At 42.8% G+C, this 20,044-nt stretch overlaps 1 protein-coding gene across 1 annotated transcript in view; it reads left to right on the forward strand.

Moving 5' to 3' along the window:
* The window catches only part of LOC124718766 (nascent polypeptide-associated complex subunit alpha, muscle-specific form-like), a 268,702-nt gene that overhangs the window by 194,765 nt on the left and 53,893 nt on the right, over positions 1 to 20,044 (forward strand). The window contains exon 2 of the mRNA XM_047244379.1: positions 17,995 to 18,105. Coding sequence (XP_047100335.1) covers positions 17,995 to 18,105 — 111 coding nt within the window. The remainder of the gene's footprint in view (positions 1 to 17,994; positions 18,106 to 20,044) is intronic.

Genomic DNA, 20,044 nt, shown 5'->3' on the forward strand with positions numbered 1-20,044 from the left:
CTGTGTCACTTCAGTGACATTCTCTCCCCTATTTCGCAATAATACAAAACGTGCTGCCCTTCTTTGAACTTTTTCGATGTGCTCCGTCAATCCTGTCTGGTAAGGATCCCACACCGCGCAGCAGTATTCTAAAAGAGAACGCACAAGCGTAGTGTAGGCAGTCTCCTTAGTAGATCTGTTACATTTTCTAAGTGTCCTGCCAATAAAACGCAGTCTTTGGTTAGCCTTCCCCGCAACATTTTCTAAGTGTTCTATCCTATTTAAGTTGTTCGTAATTCTAATTCCTAGGTATTTAGTTGAATTTCGTGCCTTTTATATTTGACTGATTCATCATGTAACCGAAGTTTAAACGATTCCTTTTAGCGCTCACGTGGATGACCTCACACTTTTCGTTATTTAGGGTCAACTGCGAATTTTCGCACCATTTAGATATCTTTCCTAAGTCGTTTTGCAGTTTGTTTTGATCTTCTGATGACTTTCTTAGTCGATAAACGACAGCGTCTTCTGCAAACAACCTATGACGGCTGCTCAGACTGTCTCCTAAATCGTTTATAAAGATAAGGAACAGCAAAGTGCCTAGAACAGTAGCTTAGGGAAAGCCAGAAATCACTTCTGTTTTACTCGATGACTTTCCATTAATTACTACGAATTGTGACCTCTCTGACAGGAAATAACAAATGCAGTCACATAACTGAGACGATATTCCATAAGCACGCAATTTCACTACAAGCGCCGGCCGAAGTGGCCGTGCGGTTAAAGGCGCTGCAGTCTGGAACCGCAAGACCGCTACGGTCGCAGGTTCGAATCCTGCCTCGGGCATGGATGTTTGTGATGTCCTTAGGTTAGTTAGGTTTAACTAGTTCTAAGTTCTAGGGGACTAATGACCTCAGCAGTTGAGTCCCATAGTGCTCAGAGCCATTTCACTACAAGCCGCTTGTGTGGTACAGTGGGTACAGTGTAAAAGCCTTCCGGAAATCCAAAAATACGGAATCGATCTGAAACCCCTTGTCATTAGCACTCAACAACTCAACACTGCATGCGAATAAAGAGCTAGTCGTGTTTCACAAGAACGATGTTTTTTGAATCCATGTTAACTGTGTGTCAATAGACCATTTTCTTCGAAGTGATTCATAATGTTCGATCACAATAAATGTTCCAGAATCCTGCTGCATATCGACGTTAATTGTATAGGCTTGTAATTTAGTGGTTTACTCCTACTACCTTTCTCGGATATTGGTGTGAACTATGCAACTTTCCAGTCTTTGGGTACGGATCTTTCGTAGAGCGAACGGTTGTATGTGATTGTTAAGTATAGAGCTAACGCATCAGCATATTCGGAAAGGAACCTAATTGGTATACAGTCTCGACCAAAAGACATGCTTTTATTAAGTGATTTAAGTTGTTTCACTACTCCGAGGATATTTAGTACTACGTTACTCATGTTGGCAGCTGTTCGTGGTTCGAATTCCGGAATATTTACTTCGTCTTCTTTTGTTAAGGCATTTCGGAAGGCTGTGTTTAGTAACTCTGCTTTGGCAGTACTGTCTTCGATAGTATATCCATTGTCATCGCGCAGAGAAGTCATTGATAGTTTCTTGCCGCTAACATACTTCACATACGACCAGAATCTGGATTTTCTGCCAGGTTTCAAGACAAAGTTTCTATTACAATCATCTAGCATTGAAGTCCGCGTTAAATTTTGAGCTTCTGTAAAAGGTCGCCAATCTTGGGGATTTTGCGTCTGTTTAAATTTGGCATGTTTGTTTCGTTGTTTCTGCAACAGTGTTCTGACCCGTTTTGTGTACCAAGGAGAATCAGCTCCGTCGTTTGTTAATCTATTTGGTATAAATCTCTCAATTGCTGCCGATACTATATTTTTTAATTTAAGCCACATCTGGCCTACACGTATATTATTAATATGGAAGGAGTGGAGGTTGTTTCTCAGGAAGGAGTCAAGTGAATTTTTATTTGCTTTTTTGAATAGGAATATTTTTCTTTTATTTTTGGAGGATCTGGGGGTTACAATATTCAATCTCGATACGACAACCCTGTGTTCACTAATCCCTGTATCCGTTTTGATGCTCGTTATTAACTCAGGATTATTTGTTGTTAAGAAGAGTGTGTTTTCACAACCGTTTACTACTCGCGTGGACAAATGAACTAACTGGTCGAAATAATTTTCAGAGAATGCGTTTAGCACAATTTCTGACGATGTTTTATGCGTACTTCCGGAATTATACATAAATTTTCATCAACATATCGAGGGTAAATTAAAGTCACCACCAACTATAATCGTATGAGCCGGCTACGTTTTCGAAATCAAACTCAAGTTTTCTTTGAACCTTTCAGCAAGTGTATCATCTGAATTGGGAGGTCGGTAAAAGGATCAAATTATTATTTTATTCCGGTTGCCAACAATGACTTCTCAGGAAATATCTACTTCAATTTCGCGACGAGATAAAATACTTCTAACAGCAACAAAGACGCCACCACCAAACTTGTTTAGCCTATCCTTTCGGAACACCGTTAGGTTCATCGCAAAAATTTCGGCTGAGCTTATCTCCGGCTTCAGCCAGCTTTCAGTGCCTATAAAGATTGGAGCATCAGTGCTTTCTATTAGCGCTTGGAGCTCTGGTACTTTCCCAACACAGCTACGACAATTTACAACTGTTATACCGATGGTTCCTGTATCTACGTTCTTCCTGTGTTCGGCCTGCACCCTTAGTGGCTGAAGCCCTTCTTGTGTTTTCTCGAGACCCTCTAATCTAAAAAAAACGCCCAGTCCACGCCACACAGCCCCTGCTACCCGCGTAGCCGCCTGCTGCGTGTGGTGGACACCTGACCTATTCAGCGGAACCCGAAACCCAACCACCCTTTGGCGCTGCCCAGTCTGCTGGATTCCTTGTGCGTCGGGCAGCACGCCAGCAACGTTTCCACTGTAGCAAGTAAATCCACCAACCACTGTTACATCTTAAAGTCCACACTTCCATAATCACTTGCACCAACGGAATGTAGATTCTTGGTACAGTACTTCATTTGGTAGTCGCCGACCCCAGTCGTTTTCTCTCCCCGGTAGAGTATGTTGTCTGCTCTGACCGCGCGGCGTGGCCGCGCCGTTTGAGGTGCCATGTCACGGACTGCTCGGCCCCTCCCGCCGGAGGTTCAAGTCCTCCCTCGGGCATGGGTGTGTGTCTTGTTCTTAGCATAAGTTAGTACAAGTTAGTTTAAACAGTATGTAAGTCGAGGAACCGATCACCTCAGCAGTTTGTTCCCTTAGGACTTCACACACATTTGAAAACATTTGTGTGGCCTGCATCCCAGCGCGATGAGTTACGGTTGAATGGCTCGTGAAGTCTTCCCTGACCTTCCTTGATACTGCGGCTGCAGTATCGTCCAAGATGCGCCAGGTAGACTCGCTCCTTAGTGCTGCTTTGGGATCCAGCATCCTTAACACCTGACGTCCTTTACCTGCTGGTTCTTCATGGAGCGCACAGCCCCACAATGATTGTTCTGGTGTGCCCAGACTGCCGCTGTGCCAGGTACCTGGGGCAACAATCTCTTCCTCGAGCTGGTGGTGTCTACAAAACCCTGCTTCCAATCTGTCGTGTCCACATTTCTCCCGACACCGCCAGTACAAAAAGGAGCCTCCGCTGTTGTTGTTGTGTTCTTCTGTCCAGAGACTAGTTTGATGCAGCTCCCCATGCTACTCTATCACCTGCAAGCTCCTTCATCTCCCAGTACCTACTGCAGCCTACATCCTTCTGAATCTGCTTAGTGTATTCTTCTCTTGGTCTCCCTCTACGATTTTTACCTTCCACGCTGCCCTCCAATACTAAATTGGTGATCCCTTGATGCCTCAGAACATGTCCTACCAACCGATCCCTTCTTCTGGTCAAGTTGTGCCACAAACTTCTCTTCTCCCCAATCCTATTCAATACTTCCTCATTAGTTATGTGATCTACCCATATAATCTTCAGCATTCTTCTGTAGCACCACATTTCGAAAGCTTATATTCTCTTCTTGTCCAAACTATTTGTCGTCCATGTTCCACATCCATACATGGCCACACTCCATACAAATACTTTCAGAAACGACTTCCTGACACTTACATCTATACTCAATGTTAACAAATTTCTCTTCTTCAGAAACGCTTTCCTTGCCATTGCCAGTCTACAGTTTATATCCTCTCTACTTCGACCATCATCAGTTATTTTGCTCCGCAAATAGCAAAACTCCTTTACTACTTTAAGTGTCTCATTTGCTAATCTAATTCCTTCAGCATCACCCGACTTAATTCGACTACATTCCATTATCCTCGTTTTGCTTTTGTTGATGTTCATCTTAGATCCTCCTTTCAAGACACTGTCCATTTCGTTCAACTGCTCTTCCAGGTCCTTTGCTGTCAGTGACAGAATTACAATGTCGTCGGCAACCTCAAAGTTTTTATTTCTTGTCCATGGATTTTAATTCCTACTCCGAACTTCTCTTTTGTTTCTTTTACTGCTTGTTCCATATACAGATTGAATAGCATCGGGGAGAGGCTACAACTCTGTCTCGCTCCCTTCCCAACCCCTGCTTCCCTTTCATGCCCCTCTACTCTTATAACTGCCATCTGGTTTCTGTACAAACTGTAAATAGCCTTTCGCTCCCTGTATTTTACCCCTGCCACTTTCAGAATTTGGAAGAGAGTATTCCAGTCAACATTGTCAAAAGCTGTCTTTAAGTCTACAAATGCTAGAAACCTAGGTTTGCCTTTCCTTAATCTATCTTCTAAGATAAGTCGTAGGGTCAGTATTGCCTCACGTGTTCCAATATCTCTACGGAATCCAAACTGATCTTCCCCGATGTTGGCTTCTACCAGTTTTTCCAGTCGTCTGTAAAGAATTCGCGTTAGTATTTTGTAGCTGTGACTTATTAAACTGATAGTTCGGTAATTTTCACATCTGTCAACACCTGCTTTCTTTGGGATTGGAATTTTTATATTCTTCTTGAAGTCTGAGGGAATTTCGCCTGTCTCATACATCTTGCTCACCAGATGGTAGAGTTTTGTCAGGACTGGCTCTCCCAAGGCTGTCAGTAGTTCCAATGGAATGTTGTCTACTCCCGGGGCCTTGTTTCGACTTAGGTCTTTCAGTGCTCTGTTAAAATCTTCACACAGTATCATATCTCCCATTTCATCTTCATCTACATCCTCTTCCATTTCCATAATATTGTCCTCAAGTACGTCGCCCTTGTATAGACCCTCTATATACTCCTTCCACCTTTCTGCTTTCCCTTCTATGCTTATAACTGGGTTTCTATCTGAGATCTTGATATTCATACAAGTGGTTCTCTTTTCTCCAAAGGTCTCTTTAATTTTCCTGTAGGCAGTATCTATCTTACCCCTAGTGAGATAAGCCTCCACATCCTTACATTTGTCCTCTAGCCATCCCTGTTTACCCATTTTGCACTTCCTGTCAATCTCATTTTTGAGACGTTTGTATTCCTTTTTGCCTGCTTCATTTACTGCATTTTTATATTCTCTCCGTTCATCAATTAAATTCAATATACCTTCTGTTACCCAAGGATTTCTACTAGCCCTCGTCTTTTTACCTACTTGATCCTTTGCTACCTTCACTACTTCATCTCTCGAAGCTACCCATTCTTCTTCTACTGTATTTCTTTCCTCCATTCATGTCAATTGTTCCGTTATGCTCTCCCTGAAACTCTCTACAACCTCTGGTTTAATCAGTTTATCCAGGTCCCATCTCCTTAAATTCCCACCTTTTTTCTGAAGAGTACTATACTAATATAAACAAATAAAGGTTTTAAGCATATTAGATTTAGATTTAGATTAGTGCGTGGTGAAGTATAGATACAGCTGGCTGTCCAGATTCCTTATCATTTGCTGCGATTTCGTGAGACTGAAGTAAATTTTACAGACTACCAGTTGTACAAAATGTTAGAAGCGGAAGGAGTTTTCCGTGGCTGCTATGTGGAATACTGCTGCGATTGAGTACGACAAGCCGAAACTGTGTTTAAGTATTTGACATGAAAGCGTTGTCCCTGATGTATAAACGACATTCCGAAATATTAGATATGCTTATTATTGCGTAAAGTTACGCCACCTACGCAGTTTGGATTAAAACACCATTCAAAAGACTCCCTTTGAGGAAGTAGGTGGCTCTTGTTTTGTTTTAAATGTATTGTAAAAAGATACGTATGCTTGCATATACTTCTGTTTGAGAGATAGCCTGAGACCAGACAATGTTTTCTGCTTGTTTTAAAGACTAAAGAACATGGACTATTATTTGAACAATTTGCCTTTTTCATCTCCTTCCCTTGCTTCAGAAGCAAAGTAAGCACAGGGATTTGTCTTTCCAGCATCGCGACGTTCACACAGCTCGTAGGACACGGGGAAAGGTGGGCAAGTGGCGGAAGAGGGGAGGTTGTGTCCACAGTTCTGTCCGGAAATCTCCTGACGGAGGTCCACGTCTATTATATTTGAGGTGACTAGGAATCCAGATATAATATAAAAACGTATGTACAAATATTCCACATAAATGGACAGATTTCAACCAAATTTAGTACACACATCACTTACTGTATGGAAGGAATGACTGTCGGGGTAAGAACAACCCACCTGTTAATGAGGTGGTTCAAATGGCTCTGAGCACTATGGGACTTAACCACTGTGGTCATCAGTCCCCTAGAACTTAGAACTACTTGAACCTAAGTAACCTAAGGACAGCACACACGTCCATGCCCGAGGCAGGATTCGAACCTGCGACCGTAGCGGTCACGCGGTTCCAGACTGAAGCGCTTAGAACCGTACGGCCACACCGGCCGGCTCGTTAATGAGGTGGGGTGGCGGTGAAAAAGAAATGCTCGAAGACCCATACTTTATTCATCCAGCACTTGAGAACGAGATCACTCGGAGACTTGCACCACATTTTACATACAGTTTTAGACACTTACAAAACTTCTTCACAGTAATAGCCCCCATTGATGTAAGACAAAAAGGTTATCTCTTACTACATTTTCGCTTTCCATGCAATAAAACTGTCATGTGAAGCACGACTTTTTAGTTTATTACTTCTTTACTGTTAACTGTACTCGCAACACATTTTGCAGGTAGTATTCACATATACCATGGAATGTAACAGAAAAATTTTATGATTGTACGATACAAAGTTCAGGAGATCATGACGTCATAAACACGGAGACACACAAGTAACTACTGCTGTGATGGCGGGTCGTGAGTTGTGTTTGGGTAGCTCAGTTGGTAGAGCACTTGCCGGTGAAAGGCAAAAGACCCGAGTTCGAAACTCGGTACGGCACACAGCTTTAATCTGCCAGGAAGTTTCGTTTATCTGTTGTTTTCATTTCTGCGAGAGGTACATGAGGCACCTCGCCTGCTCTCACTTCCCATCACAGCAGCGACGCCAATAAAGCCCTGCCACCTGACTCATATTCTATAACCAGTGTGTAGTATGAAAATTGCTAAGACTACAGAAGGAGAACAGATACGACAATGACCGGACGGACAGTTAATAAATTTGTGATAAAAATAAAAAGAGTGGGCGGGAAGGAGTTTTGAACACGGATCTCCTGCTTTGTTGTCCAACACCGTTACCACACAATGGCCACGCCATCGTTCTTATAAGTCCCTTGATGTTGCATATCTTGAGCTTGGACCGTTCACTATTTCTGTTTTGCTTCTCTTTTCAGAGGTCGGTACACCTTCTTCTTGTTTTCATGTATGATCTGCGTTCAGTTTTTGATGGGATATCCACTGGGCCACTTTACCGCTAAATCTGACGCGAGGTGGGGGGGGGGGGGGGCTTGCGATGGATGGGGAGTCTCGTGGACAAACAGATCGAGCTCGGTGGGCAAGATCGTTGTTTCCGGAACCCGTGTTGATTACCAAAGAAGAGATTCTCAGTCTCCAGGTATTTCGTAACACGCAAGCGTAAATCATATTCCAAAATTCTATAATAGACTAACATCATAGATGTAGGCCGGTTATAGTTTTTTGCGTGAGTTTGAAGAAACTTCTTGAAAACGGGAGTAACTTGTCGATTCTTCCAATCACGTGGAACCCTGTGCTCATGCAGCAACACACGGTAGACCGGCGCTAAAAGAGGAGGAATTTCTTTCAATAGTGCTCCGTCCCTAATGACTTACGTGTCGCAGGACGTTGGAATGGAACTGCTCTACCCCCATGTTGTTCTGGCTGCCTGGTTAGGAAAGATACGTGACTTTGGCGGCGTTTAGAGCCAGCCACCGCCGTATCCCGGATGCGTGCGCCTAGGATATGGACGTGTGTGTGTGTGTGTGTGTGTGTGTGTGTGTGTGTGTGTGTGTGTAAGTGTAAGCAGCATGTGTTTCTCAACGTGTGCGACATGAGGCAGGGTGTGTGGGTGGGGGGACTCGGCTGGGTGCCGAAGGACGGCTCCATCCGTACAGTTTTTTTGTCACCCTGGACGGCGGAGGACATGGCAAAGCATTCGTGTCTGCCTTCACCATGCGCGGCGTTTAAGTCACTGAATAAAGCAAGCTGTGCATGAATGAAAGATAATTCGAAATGTAACAAAAAAATGAAAAGTTTTGTAACCGCAATACCAAAGGAGGCACGGCTTGACAGGTGTGACTACTACCGAAACTTCATTCGTACCAGGTGGTATCGTAAAGTTACCAAAAATCGAATTTTGCGCACAAATGGTTACGAGTACACTGAAATTGCGCAAGTCTCTATACGTCCATCGTTTCAGAGATGGTTGCGGGACTCGGTTGTTCGCTACAGCACGTCAAATCGAACGCATTTCAGCCGTCTAGTTTCCAAACTTATTTTATTTGCCTAGCAATTTCGGCGATTTACTACACCATCTTCAGACCCCTGACAGACGTGTAGGAAGATTTCACCTCTGTTCTGGTTTATCTAACGGTCCGCAGTTGATATTTGAAGTGATCGCAACAGCAAGCAGAAATCTACAGATACCAGAATGCCGGCACCTATTTTGATCGGAACCGAGGTGGAATCTTCCCACACATCGGTCAGTGGTCTGAAGATGGCGTAGTAAATAGCCGAAACTGGTAGCCAAATAAAATAAGTTTGGGAATTAGAGGACTGAAAAGTGTTTGATTTGACATGTGAGATTCCGCAAGGCGTTTCGCCCCATTAACCTTTCTTGACAGAGTATGTCAAGTGGCTCTGAACCGAGAGGTGTTGCTATTTATCGATCAACATAAACTGTCTCACCAAAATTATCTGTGCATTTTCCATGCTCGTTTCCCTGTTGTTTAATTATTACAAACATAAGTAATTGACACAAAAACTAAAAATTACCTTCTTGAACAATTAAATCAATAAATAGAAGTAACTATCTAGGTAGGTACCTAACGGAATTGCCCGTAAATTTGAATATCTGGTCGAATTTGGATGATCAGGAATTTACCGCTGCGAATATTTTCACGTTTTTATTTGTATCTCTGCAAAGTAGTGAGTGAGTTTTAAAATTTAGGATGTCTTCTTACGCACAGTTTGATACTCTAAATCTTTCATACATAACACGTTTCATTTGGAGCAACCGCTTTTGCGTTACAGATGTTGGAAGACGATCATAACTCACTTTTCCGCCAAGTTGGCAAAAAGTGCCGATTTTGACGATCGATTGTGGCTAAACTGATGAAGCGATTTTAACTTTTAAGTAGGTTATTCTAAGTGAAACTTTATGCTCATTCCTTTTGGTGTTTTTGTAGATTTTCTGTAGCCTGTATCGTTTTCGAGGTTAAGCGAGAAACTGAAAAAAGTCTGAAAATTCCATGGTTTTCACGGCCCGCAAATGTTTAGCACAAAGCATAAACCCTCGCAAAATCATTTAACTGTTATTTGGGGTGCCTAACTTCCATTAAAAATATTTCCAGCTTGTGCATATTTATTGGCAGGCGCGACCTTTTTTCGAGCTAATTATATTAGACTGTTAATTATACACAGATTTAGATATTGATCTGCACTTAATTATTCATAAAGCTGGGTTTCCAGACTGCTTGATCATTTACGACAATTTCTTGACATTGAGGTGCATTTTACAGAGTAAAGGAGCTTGGTTTCTTTTTTTCATTTTTTTGTTTTGGGAGAGAGGACCAAACAGGAGGTCATCGGTCCCATCAGATTAGGGAAGGAAGTCGACTGTGTCCTTTCAGATGAACCAACCCAGCATGTCTAAAGCGACTTAGGAAAATCACGGAAAACCTAAATCAGGATGGCCGGACGCGGGTTTTGAACCGTCGTCCTCCCGAATGTGAGTAATAGTTGTATAAATATGATGTACGTATAGTATTCGAAGTGAAAGGAGTTTTTTGTGATTACAATCTGGAATACTGCTGCGCCTTAACTGAACAGGCTAAAACTGTGTTTTAATATTTAAAGCGAAAGCGATGTCCTAGAGAATCTTTTATTAGCCACATTCCGAAGTCTTAAAAATAATTATGCTAACTATGCTACGTAAGAATTTTGGATTGAAATGAAATTTTTAAAAAAATTATCTGAGAAAGTAGGTTTTTGTTTTGTTTCAAATGTATAATACGAAGGCATACGGAGTACATATACCGCTATTTCAGGCATATTATAGGGCCAGACAACGCTTTCTGATTGTTTAAAGACTATAAACCATGAACTTTAATTTGAGCAATTTGATGTTAAACATCACCATGTCATTTTGACAGCAATTTCTTGGTGGCAATGATCCCCTCGACATAAGAGTGTAGTTTCAGAAAACTGTACATAAGGAACAAGCACAAGATCAAGTTAAACCGAGACTAAAAAACTGTATGTAACCATTGTTGTTGTAGTGGTCTTCAGTCCTGAGACTGGTTTGATGCAGCTCTCCATGCTACTCTATCCTGAGCAAGCTTCTTCGTCTCCCAGTACCTACTGCAGCCTATATCCTTCTGAATCTGTTTAGTGTATTCATCTCTTTGTCACCCTCTACGATTTTTACCCTCCACGCTGCCCTCCAACGCTAAATTTGTGATCCCTTGATGCCTCAGAATATGTCCTACCAACCGATCCCTTCTTCTAGTCAAGTTGTGCCACAAACTCCTCTTTTCCCCAATTCTATTCAATACCTCCTCATTACTTATGTGATCTACCCATCTAATCTTCAGCATTCTTCTGTAGCACCACATTTCGAAAGCTTCTATTCTCTTCTTGTCTAAACTATTTATCGTGCATGTTTCACTTCCATACATGGCTACACTCCATACAAATACTTTCAGAGACGACTTCCTGACACTTAAATCAATAATCGATGTTAACAATTTTTTCTTCCTCAGAAACGCTTTCCTTGCCATTGCCAGTCTAGATTTTATATCCTCTCCACTTCGACAATCATCAGTTATTTTGCTCCCCAAATTGCAAAACTCCTTTACTACTGTAAGTGTCTCATTTCCTAATCTAATTCCCTCCGCATCACACGACTTAAGTCGACTACATTCCACTATCCTCGTTTTGCTTTTGTTGATGTTCATCTTATACCCTCCTTTCAAGACACTGCCCATTCCGTTCAACTGCTCTTCCAAGTCCTTTGCTGTCTCTGACAGAATTACAATGTCATCGGCGAACCTCACATTCTTTTTTCTTCGCCATGGATTTTAATTCCTACTCCGGATTTCTTTATTGTTTCCTTTACTCCTTGCTCAATAAACAGATTGAATAGCATTGTGGAGAGGCTACAACCCTGTCTCACTCCCTTCCCAACCACTGCCTCCCTTTCATGTCCCTCGACTCTTATAACTGCCATCTGGTTTCTGTACAAACTGTAAAAAGCCGTTCGCTCCCTGTATTTTACCCCTGCCACCTTCAGAATTTGAAAGAGAGTATTCCAGTCGATATTGTCAAAAGCTTTACAAATGCTAGAAACGTAGGTTTGCCTTTCCTTAATCTAGCTTCTAAGATAAGTCGTAGGGTCAGTATTGCCTCACGTGTTCCAATATTTCTACGGAATCCAAATTGATCTTCCCCGAGGTCCGCTTCTACCAGCTTTCCCATTCGTCTGTAAAGAATTCACGTTAGTATTTTGTAGCTGTGACTTATTGAACTGATAGTTCGATAATTTTCACATCCGTCAACACCTGCTTTCTTTGGGATTGGAATTATTATATTCTTCTTGAAGTCTGAGGGAATTTCGCCTGTCTCATACATCTTGCTCACCAGATGGTAGCGTTTTGTCAGGACTGGCTCCCCCAAGGCTGTCAGTAGTTCTAATGGAATGTTGTCTACTCCCGAGGCCTTGTTTCGACTTAGGTCTTTCAGTGCTCTGTCAAACTCTTCGTGCAGTATAATATCTCCCATTTCATCTACATCTACATTCTCTTCCATTTCCATAATATTGTCCTCAAGTACATCGCCCTTGTATAGACCCTCTATATACTCCTTCCACCTTTCTGCTTTCCCTTCTTTGCTTATAACTGGGTTTCCATCTGAGCTCTTGATATTCATACAAGTGGTTCTCTTTTCTCCAAAGGTCTCTTTAATTTTCCTGTAAGCAGTATCGATCTTACCCCTCATGAGATAAGCCTCTACATCCTAATATTTGTCCTCTAGCCATTCCTGCTTAGCCATTTCGCATTTCCTGTCGATCTCATTTTTGAGACGTTTGTATTCCTTCTTGCCTGCTTCATTTACTGCATTTTTGTACTTTCTCCTTTCATCAATTAAATTCAATATCTCTTCTGTTACCCAAGAATTTCTACTAGCCCTCGTCTTTTTACCTACTTGATCCTCTGCTGCCTTCACTATTTCATCCCTCAAATCTACCCATTCTTCTTCTACTGTATTTCTTTCCCCCATTCCTGTCAATTGTTCCCTTATGCTCTCCCTGAAACTCTGTACAACCTCTGGTTTAGTCAGTTCATTCAACTACTATCTCCTTAAATTCCCACCTTTTTGCAGTTTCTTCAGTTTTAATCTGCAGTTCATAACCAATAGATTGTGGTCAGAGTCCACATCTGCCCATGGAAATGTCTTACAATTTAAAACCTGGTTCCTAAATCTCTGTCTTACCATTATATAATCTATCTGAAACCTCCTAGTATCTCCAGGGTTCTTCCATTTATACAACCTTCTTTCATGTTTCTTGAACCTAGTGTTAGCTACGATTAAGTTATGATCTGTACAAAATTCTTCCAGATGGCTTCCTCTTTCATTTCTTAGCCCCAATCCATATTCACCTATGTTTCCTTGTCTTCCTTTTCCCACTCTCGAGTTCCAGTCTCCCATGATTATTAAATTTTCGTCTTGGCATATAAACTTGTACTACTGTAGTAGGCGTGGGTTTCGTATCTATCTTGGCCACAACAATGCGGTCACTATGCTGTTTGTAGTAACTTACCCGCACTCCTATTTTTTTATTCATTATTAAACCTACTCCTGCATTACCCTTATTTGATTTTGTATTCATAACCCTGTATTCACCTGACCCAAAGTCTTGTTCCTCCTGCCACCGAACTTCACTAATTCCCACTATATCTAACTTTAACCTATCCATTTCCCTTTTTAAATTTTCTAAACTACCTGCCCGATTAAGGAATCTGACATTCGATGCTCCGATCCGCAGTTTTTCTTTCTCCTGATAACGACGTCCTCTTGAGTAGTCCCCGCCCGGAGATCCGAATGGGGGACTATTTTACCTCCGGAATATTTTACCCAAGAGGACGCCATCATCATTTAATCATACAGTAAAGCTGCATGCCCTCGGGAAAAATTACGGCTGTAGTTTCCCCTTGCTTTCAGCCGTTCGCAGTACCAGCACAGCAAGGCCGTTTTGGTTATTGTTACAAGGCCAGAACAGTCAATCATCCAGACTGTTGGCCCTGCAACTACTGAAAAGGCTGCTGCCCCCCTTCAGGAACCACACGTTTGTCTGGCCGCTCAACAGATACCCCTCCGTTGTGGTTGCACCTACGGTGCGACTATCTGTATCGTTGAGGCACGCAAGCCTCCCCACCAACGGCAAGGTCCATGGTTCATGGGGGGATGTAACCGTAAACAATTATTATGGGAATCGAAAAATAGGAAAAAAAAAACCTTTGAAAATGGTTAACGAGTGGACCACTTCAAGTATATAGTCAAGGTAAATTGGAAACAAGCACAATTTTTGCAAACTGTATCACATTTATATTTAGAACTCTTTAGTTGCTCTCGAAAATCAGTGACGAAACATCCATACACCTCTTGCATAGGCTTCATTATGCTACAATTGTATTACAGTTTACTTGTTAATATAACATAAATTTAATGGTGATAATGCTTTTCATATATAATTAATAATTTAAACTACATAAATTTGCTAAGAGTCGGTGGCTTTCATAGCTTTTTAATATACTGCTTGCGAATAGACCATAGTCGATTTTTTTAATGTGGACAACGGCTTGCAAGCAGTGGTCAATACTGCCAGTATATAAACGTTTACAGTTGCCTTTATCGCGTCATCCAGTATCAAATACTTTTTCTTTTAAGCCTTCCTTTCGAGCTTCATCTCCCATGCAATTTGTGAGCTCCACTTGCTTCTTCAAGCATTCAACAATATAGCTGATTCTAGGACGAAGGTTTTGAATGATATTATTTATTTTGTTGAGCAACCCTTCAACAGCATTGGTCGCCAGGTGCCTTTTCCCGCAGCTGTTCCACACTGCGATGTGGATATCATCGTTCTGGAGCCAGGTATCCACAAAGTAGTCAAAAACTGAGAGAGGCTTTCGTTGTCAGGAGCGTGGGCATCGATATCAACACATCCATCACTACAGCCACCGGTTTTACAAATGCCAGCGCGGCTCACGCGCTGACGTGAAGTCACAAAGTTTCGTTCTGATGGTACTCGTCAGTCAGACCGACATCTTGAACTTTTCTCCATAAACTCTTCTTGATACGGACATAACATTCACTTATTTCTCTTGAGGGAAAACTCCACGAAGGTCAGATAACGCATCTACCTCACTCAAGATTGATACTTTTCCTGGATACCACTGACGAACTGTTTGTCTAATCAGACGAAACAAGTGTCTTTCTTGTAATTATGGAGGGGGAGCAAATACAATAGGAAGAATATCTGTTCCGTCACTCGGGCCTCCTAAGTCCGCCTTTACGGTGTACGAGGGTTGAATAAGTAATGCCTCCACCTTCGTTAATTGGGTTTGGATGGGAATATTTTAATAAATCGAACGTAGAAATAATGCTTACAATGTAATCTTTAATTACCAATATTCACTTTTCCACATAATCGCCAGCCAATTGGATACGTTTCTGCCAACGAGCTGGCCGGAGTGGCCGAGCGGTTCTAGGCGCTACAGTCTGGAACCGCGCGACCATTGCGGTCGCAGGTTCGAATCCTGCCTCGGGTATGGATGTGTGTGATGTCCTTAGGTTAGTTAGGTTTAAGTGGTTCTAGAGGACTGATGACCTCAGCAGTTAAGTCCCATAGTTCTCTGAGCCATTTGCCAACGATCAACAAGTTTTCTGAAGCCGTCACGAAAGAAGTCGACACTCTGTTTCCGCAACCACAGTCTCACAGTTCTCTCAACGTGTTCGTCAGAAGCATAATCGTCTTTCATTATCAGGAATAGATGGAAGTCAGACGGTGCTAAATCTGTACTGTATGGAGGGTGCTGTACGGTGGTGAAATTCAGTCTCTGAAGTTCTGCTGCGGTGGCACGTGGAGTGTGTGGTTTGGCATTGTCATGCTGCAAGGAAACATTTCCCTTTTCCTTTCGGACCCTTGTTAGCCGTCGATTGTGCTTGCAGTTTCTCTCTGACTGACACGACGATCGTCGTGAATCAATCTGCCAACATTTTGCTTGTGAAACAAGACGAGCAACTCTTTTTTTGTCACGCAGGTCAGATGTTCCAGCCTCAACATCTTTAAACTTACTCGCCCAACGAGGCACAGTGCTCACATCAACACAATCACCACAAACTGCTTTCATTCTCTGATGAATCTCCTTTGGGGTGACACCTTCTGCTGTCAAGAATTCAATGACTGCACGTTGACTAAATCGCATTGGACGACCGTCTGCGCACGGTTCCATACTTTACAGTGTAACAACACAGCCGTTCAATGCTGAGGCTTCACGCCAACTGGAGCTGTAGAGGAGAGGCTACGGAACAAACGAGTACCTGCCGCATACCAATGCTGCCAACTGTTGAAGAGTTACGAAGGTGGAGGCATTAATTTTCAGTCAACCCTCGTAGATTTGTGCAGACTGCTTGATGCCGCTCTGAAATGTTCCAGCCATAAAAATAGGAAGATGTTTGTAAGCTATCTTTTCTTTTACTTCCAGAAAAAATGACTATCTTCTTCTGTGATCTATCGTCTTATAGGTGAGAACTACTGTCATCGGCCATTTTAAGATATCTTCGGGAAGATAAATTTCAAGCAGCAAACACAATTGCCGGACATTTATTATTAACCTTATTAGGAAATACCGGACCATCTGTAGCAATAAATTTAATTTCACCACTAATTATTGGACAAACACTTCTATTAATCCTAGAATCAGCAGTAGGAGATAACGCATGATCCTCTTCATATTTTCCGAGTGAGGTAGTACAGTAGTAAAATCACAACCTTTACTATGAAGATTCGCTATTTCACCCACGCGTATCTCGCATAACTGCGCAGTAACTTCTCGAGCGTTCTTCTTCTGCCTCTCCATTTGCTTATTTATTTCCAGAGCTGCATCGTCAGGTGGTCCACAGAGATGTTCGCACACTTAAAACACGTCTCCATTCTTCGAACGCATCTTCCCATTGCAGTGATCGAAGAAACACCCTCTCTGGATTCTCCAAATTTACGATACCTGCAACCGCTGTAATGAGCGGACGGGCTGACCTTGGTAGTTTTCCACAGTGGTAGTGGCACTAGGAATTTGGAAGTCAAGTGAGCGCAGGGTGTGGTGTTTCCACCAGAGCGACTTTCACGCAACACTTGAGATGTAAGGTCACGTAACAGTACACAGTGTGGTAGCGGATGTAAGTACTGCTGTCTAGGCTACACACAGCAGTCACCTGACCTGAGAGCTTGCTACCGCCTGGTAAATTCGGCTTCGTACGTATGTGTATCAGTGACGTTTAAAGAGAAAGGGATTATCACACTAATTGTTAGTTCACTTGACAGAAAAATTATCTAATTTTTATTTCTTTTAAATATGTGTCCAAGTTTGTAGTGCTACATGGAGAACAAATAAAGAACTTTATTAACCAAGATGTTAATCGATGACACTGGTAATACTACTCGCTTGTGACTAGCGCCCGTCCTCGAACCAGATGACAGGCTTCCTTTCAGTCCGGTAATACATCAGTTATTAAATGTGCAACGTGTTAATCACGCGGCAGCGACCTCCGAATGACTGCTGCTTGTAGCTTAAAAAACACATTCTGTAGCCGCTACTGCGCTGTGCGTTGTTACGTAACCTTACGTGTCCGCAAACCTCTGGTGTCCACAAGTCAACGGCCCATATCTTTCCGGACACCATTACAAACCAGCTACTACGTCATCTCGTTTTTGTAAACGTGCTGCAATGCCTAAAAAATTTCAGGGTGTACCACCTACTAGATTCATTTACAATTGAAGCAAAAGTCGCTTTTTAGTTTTATTCCGTTATATTTTACTTTTTCACTCGATACTGATAAACATTGTGTGTTTCTGTGTTTGTGATGTGCAGCTGAAAAAGGTAACATAAGTTGGATGCTAGCTCTAAAGTTTTTGCATTTACGTTACTTTTATTGCTTCAAATACAGATATGTAGGTGGCTGTTGCAGAATAGAAAAAGTGCTCAGTTTTTGTGTCTTCTACTGTCTGCAAAACCTTCGGCTTGTAGGTTCGTGACGCTACAGACGTGCAGTGATCCCCACTGAGAGACCGTCATCGTATCTTGCTACTGTCCACAGATATAGCAGACGGCAGCCACAAACAGATCACTTGCTTTGGCTCTAGTTTCCCTGTGTTGTTGTTGCAGGCGCCACGTAATGGCCACGTGGCTGTGGGCGACGCTGGCGGTGGCAGCTGCGGCGGCGTCTACGTCATCGTCCACACTGCTGGGGGAACACGTGTGTCAAAGGAAGGAGACGTAAGTACCGACGCATATCGAGACATCCCAGTATGAAAAACACTCACAAGATTACGTTATCGAAAAATGGAAGGTGCTTTCAATTGGACTGTAGTGTTTCTCAACAGCTTCCGCTTATTTTATTGCTTCACTCGCATATGCGCTCAACACATGTATCCTGTATTGATCACACCTCCCACTCACCATCTCTGTGTCCACTTGTTTCTCCATCTACCTGTCCACCTCATCCTCCCACCTCTATCTATCTGTTTCCTCTTCATCTCCTCCTCCCCATCTCTTTGTCCATTTCCTCCACCCCCTCTCTCTAACCATATCTTCCTCCCTTCTGCCTCTCTCTTTCAACCTCTGCCTCTCTCTCTTCCTTTTCTTCCCGCCCACCACCCTCTACACCATTCGCCTGCTTCATACATCTTCCCCTCCTTCCCTCTCTCAGTCTGCCTCCCCCTCATTCTGTCCATCCACTCTTCTATCCATCTCAACCTGTCCTCAGCCATGCCCATGTAGCCCTTGCAGTACAGTTCACTGAAGCAGGTCGAACCTACTCCCACTACACACCTTCCATGCAGGGCAGGCTACATGTCAGTGACCTCAAGATCATTTATTTGCCACTGACATGTACGATAAAGCAGGCCAATACTACCAACGTAGCATATCTGTCACTCACGGCAGCTGACATGTCGGGGCCCGGTAAACAGTCTCTTGCCCCTGGCGTGTAGACAGTGCTGCAAAGCAAGTCGATTTCCCACTCAAAATGTCTATCCTGTAGAGTAGCATATATCCCAATGACTCCAAAAACCCGTTTTCTCTGTTCCTATTGGAGCTAGGAGGTTATAAACCCCACAGAGCTGACATCCATGAGACCTGGTGTCTCTGTGCCAAATTGGGTTGAAATCGATCCAGGGCTTTGGAAGGAGATCCTGAACATACACCATACTTGTATACACTCTGCTTTGTATATATGTCAGACAGACATGATAGCATATTTGCCGATTTTGTCCCCACTGACTTTATTCGTTTCATTTCAGTGTGCTGAATCATATAGACATCCTCCTTGTGTGGTTTCAAGGCACTGTTATAGCTTTATTTGATTTCTACATTTTGCCATCATTGTATAACATTGCACAAATTTCTGTCTGATGACATGCCACGAATCGCTGCCAGTTCGCCATGCACTCCCCCCCCCCCTCCCCCCCTCCCCCCCACCTTGCCCCTTTACGCGAAATCGAAGAAAAGAAAATCAAAGCAAAGACACAGGAAAAGGAGATCCTTCAGTGATTACACTGGCCAGCATGGCAGCCTGTAGTATAATGGCCCCAGAGTAGCCAAATGAAAGCTCAAGAAGAATTGATTCATTCATGTCACCACAAGACCACACAATCATAGAAATTTCCTATTCATGAATTCTTCATTCGTTACCTGATAGAATCAACAATGATCATGGATGATCTCCAGGCTGTAATGTTTTGGCCAATTGGTGCTACACTGAACTCTGCCCAATCTGAAACATATTGTTGGTTTGTTGGGAGACGGTCATTCCAGCCAAATAATGAGATATATGTTACACAATATTGGGGTAAACTCAGCTGGGTGGAAGATACTGCGTTGTGATTAAGCGCTGGGTGTGTGGTCGACCACGTGCAACGGCTCAGAAAGACGTTTCCTCGCTTCCCATTGGCTGTTCGGATCACGAGCAGTGCGTCGATATTCGAAAAGAACAGCAGCGCTACTGCTGTTGTTTTGATTAAACAGCTTTACGTGTAAAACCCCGCCCACCTTGGCTACACCCATGTTGACTGCCTACAGTTGTAACACACACTCATGCCGTGTGTCAACCCTACACTGCCGCACCACTACCTGCGCCTAAAGGCAAGTCATGACGGTGATGTACAGGTTCACCGGAGCAGAAGGTGGTGGCCGGGAACAAACTATTAAGACAATT

Source organism: Schistocerca piceifrons, chromosome 10 (assembly GCF_021461385.2).
Source record: "Schistocerca piceifrons isolate TAMUIC-IGC-003096 chromosome 10, iqSchPice1.1, whole genome shotgun sequence".
NCBI lineage: Eukaryota > Metazoa > Arthropoda > Insecta > Orthoptera > Acrididae > Schistocerca > Schistocerca piceifrons.